Source organism: Papilio polytes, unplaced genomic scaffold (assembly GCF_000836215.1).
Source record: "Papilio polytes unplaced genomic scaffold, Ppol_1.0 DF823901.1, whole genome shotgun sequence".
Taxonomy (NCBI): domain Eukaryota; kingdom Metazoa; phylum Arthropoda; class Insecta; order Lepidoptera; family Papilionidae; genus Papilio; species Papilio polytes.
In genome coordinates, this window is record NW_013525303.1 from 1,751,954 (window position 1) to 1,772,419 (window position 20,466).

General features: G+C 35.0%; 3 protein-coding genes across 4 annotated transcripts in view; all 3 read right to left on the reverse strand.

Moving 5' to 3' along the window:
- Positions 1–3,821: 3,821 nt before the first annotated feature.
- Positions 3,822–4,883, reverse strand: LOC106102821. The gene has a single exon (XM_013282407.1). It carries the CDS (start codon positions 4,881–4,883, stop codon positions 3,822–3,824), a length of 1,062 nt encoding a protein of 353 aa, XP_013137861.1.
- Positions 4,884–5,935: 1,052 nt separating this feature from the next.
- On the reverse strand, positions 5,936–8,178 carry LOC106102867. The gene is made up of 4 exons (XM_013282463.1): positions 7,887–8,178; positions 7,262–7,486; positions 6,556–6,748; positions 5,936–6,076 (listed from the first exon to the last, which is right to left on the reverse strand). Exons 1-4 carry the CDS (start codon positions 8,125–8,127, stop codon positions 5,947–5,949), a joined length of 789 nt encoding a protein of 262 aa, XP_013137917.1. The 5' UTR covers positions 8,128–8,178; the 3' UTR covers positions 5,936–5,946.
- A 784-nt stretch (positions 8,179–8,962) lies between these two features.
- The window catches only part of LOC106102878, a 21,155-nt gene continuing 9,651 nt past the window's right edge, over positions 8,963–20,466 (reverse strand). Inside the window, exons 2-12 of one of the 2 annotated variants that reach the window (XM_013282476.1) lie at positions 19,531–19,680; positions 19,062–19,175; positions 17,446–17,583; positions 16,531–16,644; positions 15,932–15,978; positions 12,872–13,051; positions 12,576–12,710; positions 12,114–12,182; positions 11,534–11,684; positions 10,806–10,958; positions 8,963–10,367 (exon numbers count right to left, since the gene is read on the reverse strand). In XM_013282476.1, coding sequence (XP_013137930.1) covers positions 10,240–10,367; positions 10,806–10,958; positions 11,534–11,684; positions 12,114–12,182; positions 12,576–12,710; positions 12,872–13,051; positions 15,932–15,978; positions 16,531–16,644; positions 17,446–17,583; positions 19,062–19,175; positions 19,531–19,680 — 1,379 coding nt within the window. In that variant the 3' untranslated portion in view covers positions 8,963–10,239. The remainder of the gene's footprint in view (positions 10,368–10,805; positions 10,959–11,533; positions 11,685–12,113; positions 12,183–12,575; positions 12,711–12,871; positions 13,052–15,931; positions 15,979–16,530; positions 16,645–17,445; positions 17,584–19,061; positions 19,176–19,530; positions 19,681–20,466) is intronic. The other variant, XM_013282477.1, reaches the window with a different exon arrangement.

The window sequence follows — 20,466 nt, forward strand, 5'->3', positions numbered from 1 at the left end:
TTTTTTTCCCATGAGGGCGATTGAATCTATAAAATCAATCCACCTAATAGGATTTTTTGTCCAAGGTGTAAGGTAGTTTTTTTGTATCATAGATACTATAGATACATAGACTAAACTATCATACAACTGTTGTATGATTGTCGGTTGTTTTGCAATTCAACTGTTTAGTTGCACAACTAAAAATCGAGTAGTATGCGCATCTCCATATAAGCTCATAGGAATCAAAACGAGATTAAACAGTCGTGCGATAGTTTACTCCAAGTTAGTGCCGCTCTATGAACTAGGTACTAAAGACTTAAATTTAATTGCGTCGGGAATTTTAAATACCGTAGTATTCAATTAGATAATCTTTTTATTTTAAATTTACTTTTCTTTTTCTTTATTTTCACAATCATTTGTGGTACAAATAGCATTTCCGTTGTCTAAACAAAAGCAAACATTGCAATCTAATTTATATGAACCTCCTTTAGGACATGGGTCAGGATATTTCGGTAATACGGGCACTAAATCCACGATAATAGGAGCTGGTTTTACACAATTATGTGTGGTACATTTCCATAGTTTACCATTAGCAGCACAATGACAAATATTACAATTATTTGTGTAAATGTGTAACGGTTGACAATAACCGTACAATAATTCCAAGCTATGTGTATGCACTTCCTTATCTCCACGTATTCTTGAACATCTTGTATCGACTACACATGTCTCCCTTTTAACTTCTAAGATATCGCAACGACATATCAAACAGTTCCTTTCATATATCGTACCTTCAACACAATCGGTGACAACTAAATCTATCTTCGGTTTAGGATTGCATTGTTTGATTGTACAACTAAATGCGGTTACGCCGTTTTGTTTCTCACAATAACAGACATCGCAGTCTCTGTTATATTTAGTACCAGGTTCACATTCGTAGTCATCTATAGGTGTTACACTCGACTCGAATGAACTCAACTGTATTGGTTTGATAGGAAACCGTTTGAGACATTGCCTAGTTGTGCAATAAATAGATGAATTCTCATCACAGAAACAAAGATTGCATTCCACGTAAAATATTTGACCGACGTCGTAGTTTTCACAAATCGTTTCGTTACTGTTTGTGGTGTTTGCTTTGCTCTTCTCCACAGATGTACAATTGTCACAGAGTAGTCTATTATTACGTAAACACGTACAAGTTTGGCAGCCCAGTGAATATAACATGGTTGTATTACAAGTGGCATAGACTTCTATATCTTCTTTAGGCTCTGGTTTCACTTCTGTTATTGTAGTTGCGTTTAAAACGGGATCTTCATTGGAGCATGTTAGTTTTGTACAGAATTCTAAATTCAAAAGTCCAGTTGACGGACAGAAGCAAACATTGCAGCTAACTAGATATAATTTCGTTGGTTCGCATTTCTGTGTCACTTCAATACCTCGGGTTACTTCAACTGAGTGTAATATTCTGAAGATATCTCTACAGACTGGGTTAGGCCAGTATCCATCCTCGTTGCAGACGCAAAGAACAGAACCACGTCGGTAATAAACGCCTGGTATGCAAGCTGATTCGGTTGACCGCCAGCTACCTTTGCCTTCCATTCCAACGTTGATTTCTTTTATTGCATCTATCAAGAGAAAATAGTTAAATTAGTAATTTAAACAGTTAAGGAGCCTTCAAGGAGAGTGTATTCTCTCCTTAAAAACTAGGAACATATCTGCGGTTTCCCTGACGTTGCGGATGTCCAATGATATCGGCTTCTATAAAAAAATAAAATCTGGCTTGCCATCTATGGGCCAGTGATATAAAAAAAACTAGAAGAAAGCAATCGCTTCTATCCTTGATTGTCTTGTACTTTCCATGTTTCTTCGAATAGGAAAGACAGTTTGTACTGACCGTTGAAGTGTCCAAACATATCTACTTGTCCGCACACGCGGGCACTACATCTGTACTGATATGTCGCGTCACACCAACACCAGTTGCAGTCATTGAGTACATGAGAATTCTTCTTGCAGCGCTCATGCCAGAGTGTTGCGGCCACCGCTAATTAAAAAAAAGGCAATATAGTAGTAAGTCACTTAACACTTTAAATGCTACGGACTGTTGAGTTAATATTAAATGTATTAGGATGGTTTAATAGTGGTGATAAGGTAAGTGGTCATAAGAGCGTCATGAGGCCCGCCGTCTACAACCTGCCGGACCACGTCACAGCGGCTACCAGCCTCGCATCATTTAAAAATAAACTTAAGTCATGGCTAATACAAAAAGTCTTCTATAATGTCGAAGAATTTTTCCTACCATGATTTACGTATACTATTTGTATTCAGAATATCTGTAAAGTTTTTATTTTTTTATCATTATGACTTGTAATTCGCTTACCAATAAAAAGTTGTATTTGTTTTTGTATGTTTGCCTTTTTGTATCAAATAAGTTATAGATTATCTGTATGTTTTATATTTTTTTACGATATAATAACATTCTTGTGCAATATGGTCATTTCATTAAATAGTGACAGCGGCGTTAAATAACGATTTGGTACGAAAAGTGTATTTTCTCTAGTAAATAATTTCTCTCTCTATAAAGATCAAGTCATCCCCAGCAGCAGCAGTAGCCCCTTGGATGTGAGTCTAAGTAGTAACAAAGAAAGTTTGTTTGTTTAGTAACAAAAAATCTTACGAAATCTACTTACGTTGTTCATATTGTGCTGTAATTACATAAGAGAAGGTATGTAGATATACAATCAAACTAAAAAAACACATTTCACGAAACAACAAAATCGATTTTGTTCGAAATTTAAACCGAAATGAAAGAACAAGTTAAATCGATTTTAATTAATTCTCATCAATCGCTAATTAATTACGTCGCAGTAAAATAATCAAAGTTAATAACAGTTTTATTACCTTCATATTTGTGAATGGCACAAATGAAAACACATGAGTGTCGTATAACACACTTTTATGATTAAAAAAAAAAATGGGACCCATCTGCAAGCATTACCTTTTGGATATAAAAAGAATTATCAATATCGGTCCACTAGTGGCGGAGTTATGCCGTAACACACATAAAAAAATAAAAAAAAACAGATATACAGACGAATAGAGTACCTCCTTCTTTTGGGAAGTCGGTCAAAAAGACGAAGCATATTTGTAAAAAAAATCCTTAGCTTTTTTGACACGTTCAACTAAGATCACTCGAAATTTTTGTGCACATCGTGAAAACTTTATAGGACAGACTACGTACTTATCTTTGTTTGATGGTTCGAAGTTTTCTTAGGTATCGAGTCCATCAAAGATAGTTAGAAATTTCTAGTCGAGGTTATTAAAATGTACATAAATAGTTGGCATTTGTAAAATTTATGGTATCAGGTTCAATTACAATACAAATGGTAATATTAATACAAATGGTCAGTAAGTTGTGAAGATGGATTTTTCGACCTGTCCCACCACTGGCTGATAGAGGATCAGATAGCTTAAAAATGACGTCACTATCCGATCCGAATCCGATATTTTCATCACACATTTTACACGCTGGATTGTTCATAATCATTATCATCTCTCCTGCCTTATCGTACTCCCGTACGGTCGGCGCACCGGGTTTTCGTCCTCCAAATAACTCTATCATTCGTCATCTCAGTCATCACTCCCTTCTGATTCACACGTTGGATTGTTATCAGACAGTTTACAATTTCGTGGGACAGCCCTTAAACAAAAAAGAAAGTAAAACACGTAAACAATTTTAAAATCCTCTGATATATTAATTTATTTTCCTATACTCTGAAACGGTCAACAAGTAATACATAAATTAAAAAAAATGGTTTAAATAATATTTATTAGATACAGATTTTTCAACATAATTTCTTTGTACATAGTAAATTTCCATTTCTCATACAGTAGCACATGTTGCAATCTTTAGCTATTTCCGAGCCAGGCTTGCAGGCACTTTTCGATACTAACGAGACCGCTCTCCTAGTCGGTGCTTTCCGAAGACCCAAGAATTTCTTAAATATATCTGATAAATTAAATTCTCGATAATAAGTCTCTTCCGACTTCTTTCCTTGATTTCTCAAACCAATATTCGAAGAAACTATTATTTTATTCTCAATTTTATTACTCTTAGGTTTCTTTCCTTTCTCTTTTACTGGAATTTCATCTGGGATTTCTTCGCTTTTTGGCTTGTGAATATTTACACGTTCACCGGACACGATCCTATCGAGCTCAGGCATTCTTGTTCCAGTATAAACATTGCTGACATCAGTATCCTCTCCGGATTCAATGGAATTAGATCCTGAACTTCTATCTACATACATCCTCTGTGCATTTATTGTTTCCTCGTTTGGTACGTATTCAGGAGGGACAGGTGCGGGAGCATATTTTATTTCAAGCGTATTGTTAGGTTCAAATCTTTTAGCACCTAATCTTAATGATTCACCATTGAATGGTATTAAATCAATAGTGTCCTTCAAGAACATATCACCGCAGACAGAGAATTTGTATTTACCTAGTGTGAGTTTATCTAAATGTTTGTTAGATGGATTGCAGACTAGTTTATTTTCAGCAACGCAATAACATAGTTGACAAGGTGCGAATGAATACCATGTCTTAGCGCTACATTTGCCTGGAATCGATTCTATCGATTTGCGACTTTTGTTCAATATGTTACCACTTTCGCATGTATGTCGTGTACATCTTTTATAGTTAATTTCACCTCCTTCGTTACATTTACAAATATTGCAATGGACGGTCACGTAGGAGTCTTCCTTGCATTTGTTTTTGAATACTGTATCATTGTAAAATTGTTCAAAGAGATCGGAACAATTGGTATTAGGCCAGTGTCCAGTTTTCGTACACACACAAGATTCTAAACCATTCACATATGTGATGTTAGGTTGACACGATAAGGTTTTCATATCCAAGTTATTTATTTTCAAAACTGGATCATCTAAAATCAAGATTAAATTATTTAATAAGTCTATTTAGAGCATGCGCACACCTTTGATTAAACTATCACACTGTTTAGTCTCGCTTTGATTCTTATAAGCTTATATTGAGCGCATACTACTCGATTTTTAGTTGTGCAACTAAACAGTTGGGGCTGCGAAACTATAGACAATCGCACAACAGTTGTGCGATAGTTTAGTCATAGGTGTTCGCCCGTACTTAAAGTTAAAATACAGATAATAAATAGAACATAACCTGTATTATTTCTAGAAAAAACATCGTTTATCAATGTTGCAGCAATAAATACACTGTTTAACAACCACATGGTTGACGTTATTGATTGAAAAATTATAATAAAGCCTCTAAATTTGATTTGAACACATGATTGCTTTAATCAAATGAATATAAAAATTAACGACGCGAAAATACCAAAATAGTTAATTGACCATAAACCTGAAAACTTAGAAAACAATATATTTTTATTTACTTTTACTCGTTGGTTTTTTCTTTAGGTTCATTCCTTATTTCAATTTTAAGTTAGTTTGGTGAACTCTGAATTTGTTGATCAATCTTTCGACCTGCCAAATATATAGCTAAATAAACATTTCATATAATATGATCTTTTGGTACTCTCGAACACATATTACGGATTATCCTTCCACTACAGCAAAATAGTACTGTTTTTATAGTATATAACAGCAGGAAGCATAAAGTATCTGTCGCGTCGATTTTGATCAAAAGAGATCGAAGCTAACATAAATCTTAGGGCCAGTCCCACCACATTGTAAATTGTCAGATAACAATCCAATGTGTAAAACGTGATGGAAATATCGGATTTTGTTACCTAATCTGACAGTGACGTCATTTTTAAGCTACGAGCCTTTATCAGCCAGTGGTCGGACAAACCCTTGTCATCATAAAACTTTTGTCAATGTTTTGGAAAAAAAAACTGTAAACATCAATGAGCATGTTTTTCTCGTTTATTTACTTTTAAACAGATAAACACAAACAATTTTATCCTTTCTAATTGTATTAAAGGCCATGTTTTTGAAGATAGGAGCGTAGGTTCTTCAGTTTAAGAGCCTGACGGTAATTGAGGCATGACTTCTGTGTGCAGCGCAGCGTCAGGTCCGGTTGACAGTAACAGTGATTGCAATCAGTTCTAAAACAAACATATAAAAAAATAAAAACCAACTGCACCCGTAAGATCAGTACTATGACAAACAAACATAAGTTCTGATTCATAGCTACTTTTTGATTTTTTTATATTACAAGGTGGATACAAGCAACACCTAAAACCGCCGAAAAGACGAGCGACCGCAACCCATAGACATTCGCAATTACAAATGTGTTGTCTACCACAATCGACGAAGAAGACGCACATAAAGAGGGTATTTCGTCTACCTATCCACCTCCACCGTCAATTCCACTTTTCTTTCCAATTAAGAAAAGGGTGGAAAAGGAAGGGGACTAAAATTAGGCGTCCTGTACCATACTCATCAGACTGTACGCGGAATTACTTCCACTTCACGCCTGTCTTCTGTGTGGCCGTGGTATTGCACCGGGCGAGCCGATTCGTGCGAAGATATCTTCAATATTAAAGCGGGCTCTACCACTGTTATTGATTGACAAAGAACTTACTTATAGACAGCTCCTGGTTTGCATTTTTCCTTCTTAACATCAAGATTGAGTCGAATTTTAGTGTTGCCATGTAACTTCATAATTGCCGGCATCGCACAACCCGGCACTGCTCGACATTGCGTGATGTTGTTTGAACAATCGCAACGGATGCAGCGGTCGGAGACGATGTCGTCTGCATTTTGACATTTAACACCTATGATAAACAGAAGAGTATTAGAAAGCAATATTACGTGTAACGAAATAAAGTAGATTTTAAAGAATTTGGTATGTTCTTTAATATGAACTTCACATTAGCTAACTTTAGTAACACTTTGCTAAATTATGACCGGTTTCCCAATACATTTATCGTTTCGTAATTGTTTTTGATTCAATAACTTCATGAAATGTGTTTGCGAACTACGTAACTTGAGTTATACTCAATTGAAACTTCATACAACCTAACACTGAGCGGGCGCACACCTTTGACTAAACTATCGCACAACTGTTTTGCGATTAGTTGTACAACTAAATTGAGTAGTGTTGTAGTAGGAGTAGTGTGCGCACCTCCATATAAGCTTGCTGAAAACGAAGCGCGACTAAACACTTGTGCGATAGTTTAAACTGATAATCATGAAATAAATGGAAACTTCAGCAACCCGTAATTCGATATTTTCCTGGTCGAAAACATTAATTTTGAGACACCTGTCTTTTATGAAAATGACCAAACCTGACCACTTTTTCGCTTTAACAGCATTCTCCTCATCTTTATTGAGACATAGTAACGTCTCACACAAGAGATTCCCGTTGTCTAAACAGAGGCAAGTGTTGCAGTCTATCAGGTACATCTTGCCAGGTTGACATTTTACTGCAGAATGTGGTAAGATTGGCAGCTGCCAGAAATCCTTGTTTGTGATTGGTGGGCTCACATCAGCTGGCGTGGAGATATCCTTTACTGAAAATCATATACTTGTTCTATAACTAATCGATCTTTTCTTTATTCATTTTTCCTTTGTTATAAAACTAGCTTATAAACCATACAATATCTATATTAGTAAGATATCTTCACCCTCAAAAACCCTAAGGCACTTAACCTGATTTTATTTTTATTTATTTTTCTTCCTCACTTTTGTTATACTATAAGTATGGCAAAGTAAAGTGGATTGGACGGTGGAGAAGATGAATAGGAAGGGGAAATGTCTTCTTAAGTGCGTCTCCCTATCCGTTGATTAAGGGTAGGCAACGCATCTGCATTTGCAGATGTGTATGAGCTACGATCACTTCGCTTTGTCGGTGAATTCAGGTTCAATATTTAAGAAAAAACTTCAAGTAAAAATTACGATTCAATAACTTACTCTTTAGTGGTTCTTTACATTTTGTAGGCTTTGAAGGATTACATACAGTTTTTCCTGAATGATTACAATAGCATTTTTGGCATTCTTTACTATACAGTTTTCCCGGAACACAACGTCCTTCGGGTAAATTGGGTAAATAAATTTTATCTTTCTCTTTGTCTCCGGATCTCAATTCTCCTTGAGGGCTCCGTTTGTTTATCAAACTGAATCGTTTGATGTCTTCGTGTTCCAAACAAGCCATTTTAGTGCAGTAGAGCGCGTTGTTGTCGGCGCAGTGACAAGTGTTGCAAGATATTTTGTACATTTTACCCTTAACGCATGGATCCCCTTCTTTCATAGTCAAATATTCCGGTTGAGTATTTGATACGTTTGCTAAATTGAATTTAAATGCTACATTAGTACATCATTTGGCAGGAAATGGAATACTTAAAATGGGTGTTTTCTCTTTGTATTTTTTTTGTGCATGGAATGGAAGAAGTGGATTTAACTGGTGAGGAGATGCATAAATAGAGAAACCATCCTCTTTCTGGGCGTCCCGACCTCTGTTCTTTAAATCTACGCAACTCATCTACAAATGCGGTTGTCTATCATGTCATCATTGGGGTACATTCAGTGTTTTTTATAAAACTAAAAATGTTGAAATAAACCTTTCTAAATACTTACACAGGTAACATTGTACTGTAGAAAGCCAGCAAAAAATATACAATACGCATTTAAGAATCATTTTCTAATAAACTTCCAAGAACTCGATTCAAGTCTTAATTAATTACGCATAGAAACTGATGTAGTAAAAACGCGATAAATTTTACTGCTTGGATTTAACTATAATAGGATTTATTAGCGTTTTAAGCAATCTCTATTTAGGAAAGTATGTACAATCGGAGCATCTGGCAATCTGCCACTACAAAAGTATTTTGTACGTATGTACACAAATGCTACCTTATTAGGTATTTTTTCAGAGGTTGGTAAGGTATTTTTTCGGAAAGTGGTACACCGTGCATTTTCACGACTGTACTCGCAGACTATTCTTAGTCTATTTCGAAATGTCTTTAAGGTTATTTAAATAAAACACAAAATAAAATTCGAACTCGTTTATTCGTTTCGTGACAATTCTAAAACAAAATAATTTTATTTACGTATTTTTTGAGACGTTAATAGTACGGCGCGTAAAAAATAACTTCACGAAGTTTTGAAATAATAATAAAATGTAGTGTTTTATTTATTCAAATTAAAATTTCACTTTTTTTTAAAGTAATATACACCCTCTAATCAAAAATTGTGTTCTTTGTTCATTTTTTCAAGAAAAGTTATAAAGATGAATCTTTCCATTGCCGTATATAAAATTGCAAAATCTTTTTTTTCGGTAATTTTGATATGACAGAGCGCACTTTTGCCTTTTTAAAATGTCTATGGTATGCTAATAACTAAAATTATTAAACTAAATAAAATAATTAAGAAAAATTGAAGTCACTAATAGATAAGACAACCAACTTTGTTTTATTTAATTTGTTAATATAATTGAAGCAAAGGGTTTTAAAATAATTTTTATTTTCTGTGAGCGCGGCTGTGCCATCGCCGAGGTCATTTCTAAAGACCGTTTTTACTCTATTTTTTTAATTTAAATAAGCTAGAAAAGCAAAAATCTTATTTTTTATTATTTTATAGATAATTTATTTTCATGTACTTTAAGTTACATTAATACAGTTTTTATTACTATTACATTACAAAGTTTATAATAAAATTGTAATCTATTAAATAATAAAATAAATCGAATATGTGTAAGATATCTTTAGATATTTTTATAGATAAAATAGAAATTATTTTTAATGACAATAAAAAAATAAAGAACATATAAATAAAATACTTTTAATGCTGTCAACACTGAAGTACACTTGGAGACACGAAAATAGACCCCGCAAGGATTTAAATTTTTGTTATTTATTTTTCTATTTATAATTTTCTAAAAAAAGCCACTAAGCTCATTTTACAACATGTTTTATTAAATTCTTATTAATTAAATCAATATGAGAAATTTTACTTATGTATTTCACTGGTTAAATGACATTTATTGAGTTGACACGTGAATCGCAAGAGTAAACTTATACTCAACGTGCCAACTCAAATGCTGGCTAATTTTCGTTTCCCAAAGTATACAATTATAACGTAAATGGTGAAAGAATAGAGGTAAGTCGTATTTTTTGCACGAACAAATCAAATGCAACTGAGTAAAAAATCCATCCGGCGGAAAAATTGAATCTCAAGATAGAACTGTTTTCGTATGGATGGAAAAAGTGTTTTATTACCACGTGTTAAGGTTACATTTGCGGTGCGGTCAGTATGAAGTTAGTTTAGTTCAGGGCGTGTACACGGAGCAGTAACGTAGAGTGCAGAATATGCTCTTCCCGTCAGCGGAGCAAGTACAGTCGTTACACTCCCTCTTGAACTGTTCCCCCGGGTTGCAGCGGAAATTCGGATCTGTTTCTGTAATTAAAAGGTTTCCCATCTGTTTAGTAACCTCTGACTTTTTTTTGACCTCATGTCTTTTATATATGAGCAGTGACATCTGTATTGATATTATAAAGAGGATAGGAAGAGGACGATGTTCTTTTGTATCTAACGGATAAACTCAAAAACTACGAGACAACTATATCATCACTAATAGGCTATACTTATTACTTAATTTCTTTTAACTGTCGAAATTGTTAGGCAAAGATGTCGGCAATCATTTTGAAAGTAGTTGCTTTTGTAGATGCTATCAATAAATCTGGTTAAAAAAAATTTTTCAAAAAAATTTGTGTTTCCTTTCTTATCAGAAAGAAAGTACTTAATTTTTTTCCGATTTTCCGAACCCATAAATCCATTTTCTCATTCCCTTTCTTTTCTTTAAAATTGGAACACTAGTCTTGTTTTACCACTCACCGGGTGCGTGCACTCCGTCGTTAGTTTTGCGTTGTTCGCAGTCCTGCGTAGTGCACGTCGCGCGCTGTCCGTCCGCGCCGCAAAGACATATGTTACACGAGCGCTGGAACGCCGTGCCCGCTGTACAGTTCGTGGTAATCTCCTCTGTTGCGTCTATATTCAGTAAAATATGTTTGCAACACTATAGAAATCGATTATAATTACACTATGCAATAGTTTTACCTGACAAACTCATAATGGTGATATTTTTTACCCTACAAGAAAGACGGCGCAGTATTTACAATATGACCCGTCATTTCTAATTGTGTAGCTTTAATTTCACACTTTCTATATTATTATACTAGTTGTTCCCGTGCGGCTTCATCCGCATGAACTTATAAAAACTTTTTTTATTGCTTACATTTGTGAAATGTCAAAATTCAAATGCATATATGGTTCCTTGATGTTGGTAACTGGTAGCTTATGGTCTCTTTTATTTACTCTACTACTCAATTTATTTACCCCTAAGTTAAAAAACGTAAAAATATATAGCCTAAAGTGTAGGGCTTTTTATTCATAAATATGCTGTAATTACTGACATCTTACGGCAAAAAAAACTGTGTTTTCGCTATGTTATATTAGTATAGAGTATAGATTTGTCAAAATTATTATGAACTGCTGTAACCTTAAATGTTTCTAAATGATCCCGGTTCAAATAACAAATTATTTTAATGAATCTTGAAACTGACCTCGTTTAGTTCTAACACCGCCGTTATTGTTGTTATTGAGCATGGCGCAGTCGATGCGCGTGCAAGAGAAGTCGTGGCCCTCGTTGTTGCAGAGGCACTTGTTGCAGTCGATACGGAACTCCTGTCCCGGCTGGCACGCCTTGGGCGGCTCCTACTGGATACAGTGCGCGTTGTATACACTAACATATATTTACTCTTAACAACTAATGCCAGCCAGTAAGGCGGTTGAGCAACCGCCCATGGAGGTAGAAATGGGCGCCACAGGTCTGTTACTCTCGCATAACACTTTTACACCCCTAGGCATGGTTAATAAGAAGAATCTGTCAAAATCTCGCCCATGGCTCTAGTAGAGCTGCAACCAGATAATTGTAACATATATTTTGATGAGTATGCAAGAGATTTTTGTTGTTGTTCGACAAATGTTCGACGCCCGTAGTCGAAATAAGTGGAGAAACGATCTCGTAATATGGCAATGTCAAACACTTGTTTACTCCGTAGTTTTCAGGGACGCAAATATTACGGCGACGTACAAAAAAATTAAAACAGAACAAAAAATAAAAATTTAAAAAGCAAACATTACCTGTGTAGGCACGGCGCGTCGCTTTCTTAACGATACCTTATCTTTTCTTTCTGCAAAACTGTCACCTTTCTGTAATAGAATATAGAAAACTGTAACAAATACAATTTTAAACAATATAGACTTAAAACACGGGAACCTAGAACGTGATTTCACTAAAAAACCCATCACCATAAAGCGTAAAAAGCACTATCGAGAATTTTTGTAACTAGCTTTTATAGGCGTTGAATTAATTCAGAAAAAAAAAACTAGTAATTAGACTATGTTTTCTTCTAGACTATGTTCTACATATGTGCTAAATTTCATCTATATAAAACTGTTTAGGACAGACATAGTAACAAACGTCCATTCATCCTATCGCATTTATATATTAGTATGATTGCAGTAACCCAAAATCCCATCTGATATTGTATAGTCGTTTTATAGAAACCAAATACCACCACCGTGAACCAGTACATCCCTAACCTGTACATCATCATCAGGGTAACACGCTCGTCTAGTACAAGAATAAGATTGTCCATCAGCATTGCAGCGGCACATGTTGCAGTCCATCTCAAATACTTCATCCGGACGACACTTCTGTTTTATTACGCGCGCGTTCTGTATTAGTGTATAAAACTATTTAATTTTCACTACAAAAACAATTAATATTTGGACATGTACAATTTTTGTGTCCTTAAGTGTACATTGCAATGACAGATGTCAAAATAAACCCGCCATTTTTGAATGTATAACCTCAAAATCGTAAATTATAGATATACCTCTGATAATTCCTCGGTATTTTCGTCCGGTACTTCCAAAACGCAAACTTTCCTCGTGCAGAAGTAACTGGTTCCATCCTCATTGCACCAACACGTGTTGCAGTCTTTTATGAACATTCTATTAGCTGAACAAATGACCGCTTTTGTGCTGTTCTCTTTCTTTGCATCTGATCTTAACACCTGGAATAGCAAAAAATCTACATAATTATTGTTAAATTGTGTTTAAAAAAAACCACAACATATAAATCTGGATGAAAAGAAAAAAGCAGCGTTTTTAATTAAAAACAGCAATGTATTATTGAAAATTTTATTTAATACTTTAATAGTTGTTTATAATGGGTTTTATTTAATATTGTGCATATCTTCGTTATTGCCGATTCAAATGATTACATTGTTCATATTGACTTTAAATGTTTATGGTACTATCGGCTTCATGTCCTGAAACAAAATAAATGGAAGTATTAAAAAAAATACTCGAACTTTTACATAATAACATCGGTCATTGACTATTTATGCTATTTTTTAAATTAAGATTATTTATAGTCAATATTTTTATCGAATAAACTTTGGCTGAAAACATCATTGACCTTTGCCTTAAAAAAAACAATTGACAAAAGCGCGCGGTTTTACGAATGACGTATCATACCTTGAGTTCGTGGAATATTTCAACGTCTTTAGGTAAAGGGCAAGGTTTATTGGTACAGCTGAAGTCAGAGCCATCGAAGTTGCAGTGACACGTGTTGCACCCGATGTGGAAAATGACGCGCGGCTTGCAGACAACTTCAGAGTGCTTCTCTATGTGATCTACGCCCTTAAAAAACACGTAAGTACTCACAAATATTAAAATGAAAAGGTTAAGTTTAGTTTTAATTTTAACTAAATTTATTTAGATTTTGTTTTGTTTTGTTTAGATTAACTTTTGTTTGAATTGTGTTGCGTTTAATATCTCGGCTTAATATTTTCAAAATGGCGGCCATGTAAATTATTACAATGAACTGTCGAAAATTAAAGGTTATACATTAAAAATAATATTTACCTCGTCCTTCATGAACACTTCGACATCCTTGTTTATTACTTCATCATCTTGCTCCATACATTCGTTCCTAGTGCAAGAGAAACTTTGCCCATCCGCAGCGCATTTGCAAGGATTGCAATCCATTTGGAACTCTGAATTCGGTTTGCACACAGACCTCTTTAGGTTGCGGGAATTGTCAATTAATATGTACTCTATTTCGTAATCCTGAAGATATAAATGTTAAAGTTGTGACTAATTAATATAAATATCGGCTTCCACTATCGAAGTACAGTAGGCTGCACAAATCTATACTTCTATACTATTATAATAGAGCGTAAACACGCACTTCTTTGTTGCCTAAGATGTCAGCAATTACAACATATTTTTAAATATCTCTTTTTTTTATAAAAAAAAACCCTACACTTGCGTCACGAGAGCGTGAGAGCCTAGAGCGGCTATGTATTTTAACGCAATTAAACTTAGGGGGTAAATATTTTGGATAAATAAATGTGGGAAAGAGATCATAAGTCGCTGCCAACATCAAGGAAGCAAGATGTTCATCATGTCATGTCATTTTGACATTTGTATCAATTACAAATGTCAATAATAATTTGACAAATGTAAACAATAAAATAAAGTTTTTATAATTTCATGCGGATGAAGCCGCACGAAAACAGCTAGTATGTGTATATTTACAAACTTTCAGAAACTTATATACGGCGTTTGTATGGTCCCAATAGTGATGAGTTTTGTGAATTTTACTAATGTCATAAGTGCGAAAGTTTAGATGGATGGATGTTTGTAGCCTTAACTGCTAAACAGATCTCGATCAAAATTAGCAAAGCCGTAGAGGATATGTTATAATTCCCCGCAGACGGAATTGCGGGCGAAAGCTGTAACATGTTTAGGCAGCTGACTGTACATGTAAATAAATTGCTATCTCTGTTTATAAGAAAGTATGAAAGAGACAACCATATGTTTTCGTACATCATTCAGCAATTAAGATAGACAAGGAAAGCATTATAACAGACCGCAACGTCTTGATACTTGTTGGTTTATGTAATTTTCAATATAGTTAGGGTTGTAATTTTTAATTACGGTACGTCTCCCATGTTGTTTAATAAAAGCAATTTTAGTCACATAAAAGCACAAAAGCATATGTTTTACTTACCATAAATTGTTTAAATTGGTGCAACCGGTGTATTGTGATTTAAACACTTACACGAGAATGGAATATTTATTTTTATTATTTAGTATTGATCAAAATGAATTCATGATTTCATGTCACTACGACAAATGTCTTCCACCAAATTATTTGCTTTTTAGGAACTAGTGCAGCATGTTTAAATAAAAAAAATTACGGCTATTACTCGTATCTATTTTTCTCTGCTAACTCTACTAATAATAATTTATAAATTACTCAAAACGCAGCAAGTGGTTATGGATTGGGCATGCGTTCGCCGGGATCTCAGTCATATTCCCAGGGAGGCCCTGGAGTGGATCCCACAAGGAACAAGAAAGCGTGGCCGCCCTAAACAAACTTGCCCGCGATCAGTGGCGGCCGACCTTAAGGCAATCGGGCTGTCATGGTCCGAGACAAAACGTAGAGCCCAGGATAGAGCGAGCTGGCGGCGTTATGTGGACGCCCTCTGCCCCACTTTGGGGACATATGACAAGAAAATAGTAAAGTAAAAAAACTCTACTCATGCTAAACAACCCCAGTAACACTCGCCACGACGTAGGACCCCAGAAGAATCAGAAACTGGTCAGTGCCGCCATCAAAAAAATAGACGTGAGTAATAGCCGTAAAATAATTAATTACAAAAATGTCTCATGAAAGTTAAAATAATTTAATATTTAAATTATGTTTGTAGTTCGAATGTTGAAACAGGGACCGATACATTTGCTTTGAAATGAATATGAACAATTAATACTTGTCTGCAGAAGATTTGCCGATCACACCCACAGTACTGACTGCTGTACTCTGCCCAACCTTAGCCAGGGAAAACTTCCACTTACGAGTAATACAGAAACTTTGCACTTACGTTTGTTTCGATTGGTTCTGGTGTGGTATCTTCGTTGAAATTTATAGCTAAAATGAAAAAAAACACAAACATCTATTTAAAACAATAAGATTATCGCAGAATGGGGATTAAGAATTTTCCTCGCAGTATAAATGTAACTTCAATTATTATTCGGAAGTTAAAATACTTGGAGAATTTATTCACATACTTGTATTAATACTATTGTCATCTATCTCATACTCTTTGATAAAATGGAAACACAAAGAATACACAAGCCAGATAAACAGAGTAGTAGTTGGCATGCCAGTATCGAGGATAAGCAAGCTACTGGCGACATGCGAAGTGTCAATGTTAACCTTCGTATTCACCTGAAGAATATGCTTAATAAGGAAGAGGATTCAGATAGAAATGTATGGAAGAGCAACACAAACTGTGCTGACCCTCTGTAGGGATAAAGGCAAGTAGATGATGAGACCTCAATTTACAAACTTGAAGCTATCACAAAATCAAATGTTAGCTGCTTACCAGCTTGCATACAAAAGTGCCAAGCTGGCAATTGTTTTCTCGCTATACAAGTATCACTGCCGTAGAAATAATTTGGTTTAACAACGTAACCTTACCTGATAACCCCATGCATCCCATCCTGGTGCACATAGCACGACCCTCAGTAGTACACCAGCACGTGTTGCACTCGTTCATCCAGACGGAGTCGGGGGCGCAGCGAAGCGTTGCCTCTGAGAATCAAATATTATTTATTTATTTATTACGAGCTGTTGCCCGCGACTTCGGCCGCGTGGTATTAGAAAACATACGAACTATTTAAATAAAAAGCTACGTAGCCCTCGGGAACGGGACATTTCTCGGGAATGAAGTTTATCCCATGTGTACTCCAGACTTTGTTTTATATCTGTGCCAAATTTCAATATGATATGTTGAACCGTTGCGAAATGATCGAGTAAACATTAAAAAACGAAATTAAGGAATCCTAAGGGAACCGTAACTATTCCCGGGATAAATAGTAGCCTATGTGTTCTTCCAGACTATGCCCTAAACCTGTGCCAAATTTCATGGATATCCGTTCAGCCGTTTAGACTATAAACTCTAACAAACATCCATCCATCCATCCATCAAAACTTTCGCATTTATAATATTAGTAGAGTAATAATAATACTTTATGTGACAATGTTTTTAGAGCACTTATTCTTATGAGTTTATATGGAGGTGCACACTACTCGATTTTTAAATTGTGCAACTAAACAGTTGAATTGCGAAACAATCGACAATCGCACAACAGTAGAGCGATTTTTTTTTCAAAGGTGTTCGCTTTTAGACAAGAGTGATTTCGCTGATGCCTATTTATCTATGCCAAACTTCGTCCAAATCCCATGATTTGGATCCTAGGATCCAGTTTCAGGGATGCATAATAACATCCATCTATTCTTTCGCATTTACAATATTAGTGTAAAGTATGTGATGGAAAGTTTGTTTTCAATAGTTACATAATCCAGCATTCGAAGTTCTATCTACCCTCTTACCGTTCTCCTGTCCGGGACACTTCATTTCAGTGCAGGAGGAATACCCCTCACTGGTGCAGTGACACTCGTTGCATTGGCTTGACCACTTCGACCCCGGCGAGCACTCCTTACCCGACAGTAATTCGGATTTCTTTGGAACTGGAATAGTGAACAATCAGGTTTTTAAATTTTTACATAGATGGCGCTGTTATCAAATATAAAAATTATGTTTCTACAAATGTTAAAGATATCTTGGTAATTATTGGTAACCAATTTTACCTACTAGTTGAGTAGAATTAATTTTATAAATATACTATTTCTCATTAAGTATATGAAAATTATGTAAGTTACTAGCGATCACCCGCGACTCCGTCCTCGTGGAATAAAAAGAAACAAAAGTAAGTAGCCTATGTGTTCTTCCAGACTGTGCTCAACATCTGAGCAAATTTCATCCAGATCTGTTCCCCCGTTTATGCTACAAACTCTAACAAACATCCATCCATCTAAACTTTCGCATTTATAATATGAGTAAGATTAAAATATCGTATAGGCGTCTAAGTAATAAGGGAAAGTTTTACTGCCTCACTCATACTTGTTAATGGTTACTTAAACAAAACTTGACAAGAAGATCACTCTCTTGTGCTATGTCCTTACTAAGGGATTCTCTTAGTGACTATTTGTAACTGCGGCGTTTTATTATAAAGAATCATCGATTGAAACAGTCTTAATGGTTCAGGAAGTGTAAAGAAATCGTCCCATAATAAGGCTGTATAATGAGCCTATTTTATTGTTATTGTAAATTTAATGGCCCATTGACTAAGCGGATAGCGTCAGAATTCAATACAGTCAGCACCAAATAAAAAAACTTCATTTATCTATTTCAATTGAAACTATAGATGTGTATAGGAACATGTCACTATAGTCTATCTTTTCTTAACATAATAAAACGGAAACACACACTACTTTGTTGCCTAAGATGTCAGCAATTACAACATATTTTTGAATATCCCTTTTTTTTTAATAAAAAGCCCTACATTTGCGTCACGCTTTAGGCTATATATTTTCACGCCATTGAACTTAGGGGGTGAATATTTTGGATAAAAACCCTAATGTGGGAAAGAGACCATAAGTTGCTACCAACATCAAGGAAGCAAGGTTTCATTTTGACATTTGTAATTGATAATTTGACAAATGTAAACAATAAAATAAAGATTTATAATTTCATGCGTGTGAAGCCGCACGGAAACAGCTAGTAGTTTTATATTTGCTTTTGATTTCTTAAAAGGGATAAAAGTAAGTAAGTAGTGCTTTTAGATAAGACGACTGATAGAGATGGAAAACATACTGTCCCGACCCTTCTCAGAAATAAGAGTAGGCAATTTCTGATTGCAATAACAATTTAACCTAAAAAGTTTTTATATGCTTCCTACAGTGGCGTTTACATGTGTTGTAATCACTGACCTCTATAAATGGACAGTTTATAAAATGTATGTCTAATAGTTCCGGTTAGTCGCTCTAACGTTTTCGTATGAGACTTAACTATAATTCTCAACAAAAAGCGCATTAAAGTCGGCACGACGCAAAAGTCATTTCCAAACAATCACCTATCTATTTATACATATCATTGTAGTACTTACTGTTTGACCGATTGCAAACGGCCTGTGTGCATTGCGCCTTGCCATTTGGCAGGCAAATACAGCTGCTGCAGTCCCTGCTGAATACTGTATGCGGCTTGCAGGGTATGGGATCCGCTGGGGAACAAATGATAACGTCACAAAACCATAAACACTATTTGTTATTCTCCTTATAATTAACCTCTTTCCTTCAAATATTGCAAGAGCGGAAATAAACAAAAGTAAGTAGCCTATGTGTTCTTTCAGACTATCCTCTACATCTATGCCAAATTTCATTGAGATCCCTTCAGCAGTTTAGGTTACAAACTCTAACATCCATCCATCCATCTAAACTTTCACATATATAATTATATAAGTATACTAAAATGACGTGGCCTATTCGTTTGCCTTGTAATAATTGTAGAATTGCTAGCAATACTTTTGCAACCATTGTGGTGTAACCAACATCCATTATACTAAAGTCGTTAGTTACCAGTTATACTGATGTCACATAACTCCTCCTTGGAGCACTCCGCGTTGCCATTGGAGAGACATCGACAGCTGTGGCAGTTGCTCTTCCATTCCGTGCCAGCCAAGCACTGCACCTCCACTGATGGATTTGCCTCTAACAAATCTGGCAGTTCTGCAAACCAAACATATTCTTTGCTCAGTAACAATAAGTCACGTGTGGTAAGATCGACCTTTTTTAGTCTTTAACAATTGCAATTAAAAAAATATAATTTTAATACATTAATAGTGAATTTATTTTTATGAAAACTGATATAAAAAATTTAAAAGCCATTCAGTAGTTTTTTTTTTATAATTACAAACAGACAAACGCATCTTGAGTCGTTTTATAATTCGGTAATTAAGAGACCATAAACAATGTCTATGACCTTCTCTAATTAAAAATGACCAAAGGCAATTTATTTTTAATCTGTCTCGTCTCTATTTAGTCTGTCTGTGGCATTGTAGATATTTCTGTCATGAGTTAGCGCGGTCTCCATTCGAACGATGAGAAATTACATGCTAATTATAGACTCTGTTTATCCTGTTTGCGTTTAATTGCCACTTTAAGATAAAATGGGAGCTATTTTTAAACGGTACAATTACGGAGTGGTTAGTAATGAGTTTATTTGACTCTTGTCATGTAACAGGGAATACGTTTTGCATGAAGCGAAACAAGAACTTTATTTTACACGAATCTTGCATCGATTTGGTTTGTTTTAACGGATTTTTAACAGCTAGAGTCATAAAAGCAATTCTGAAGTCCCGAGTATATTAAACATTTAAAAAAATAAACGAAGCTAAAAGTGTTTGTTTATTTTTTTGGAATATAATACAGATTATAAACATTAAATAAATACAATTGCATTTACACTACAAACTGTTCCAACTTTATAGTGTAACTTTCTGATATCGATACACT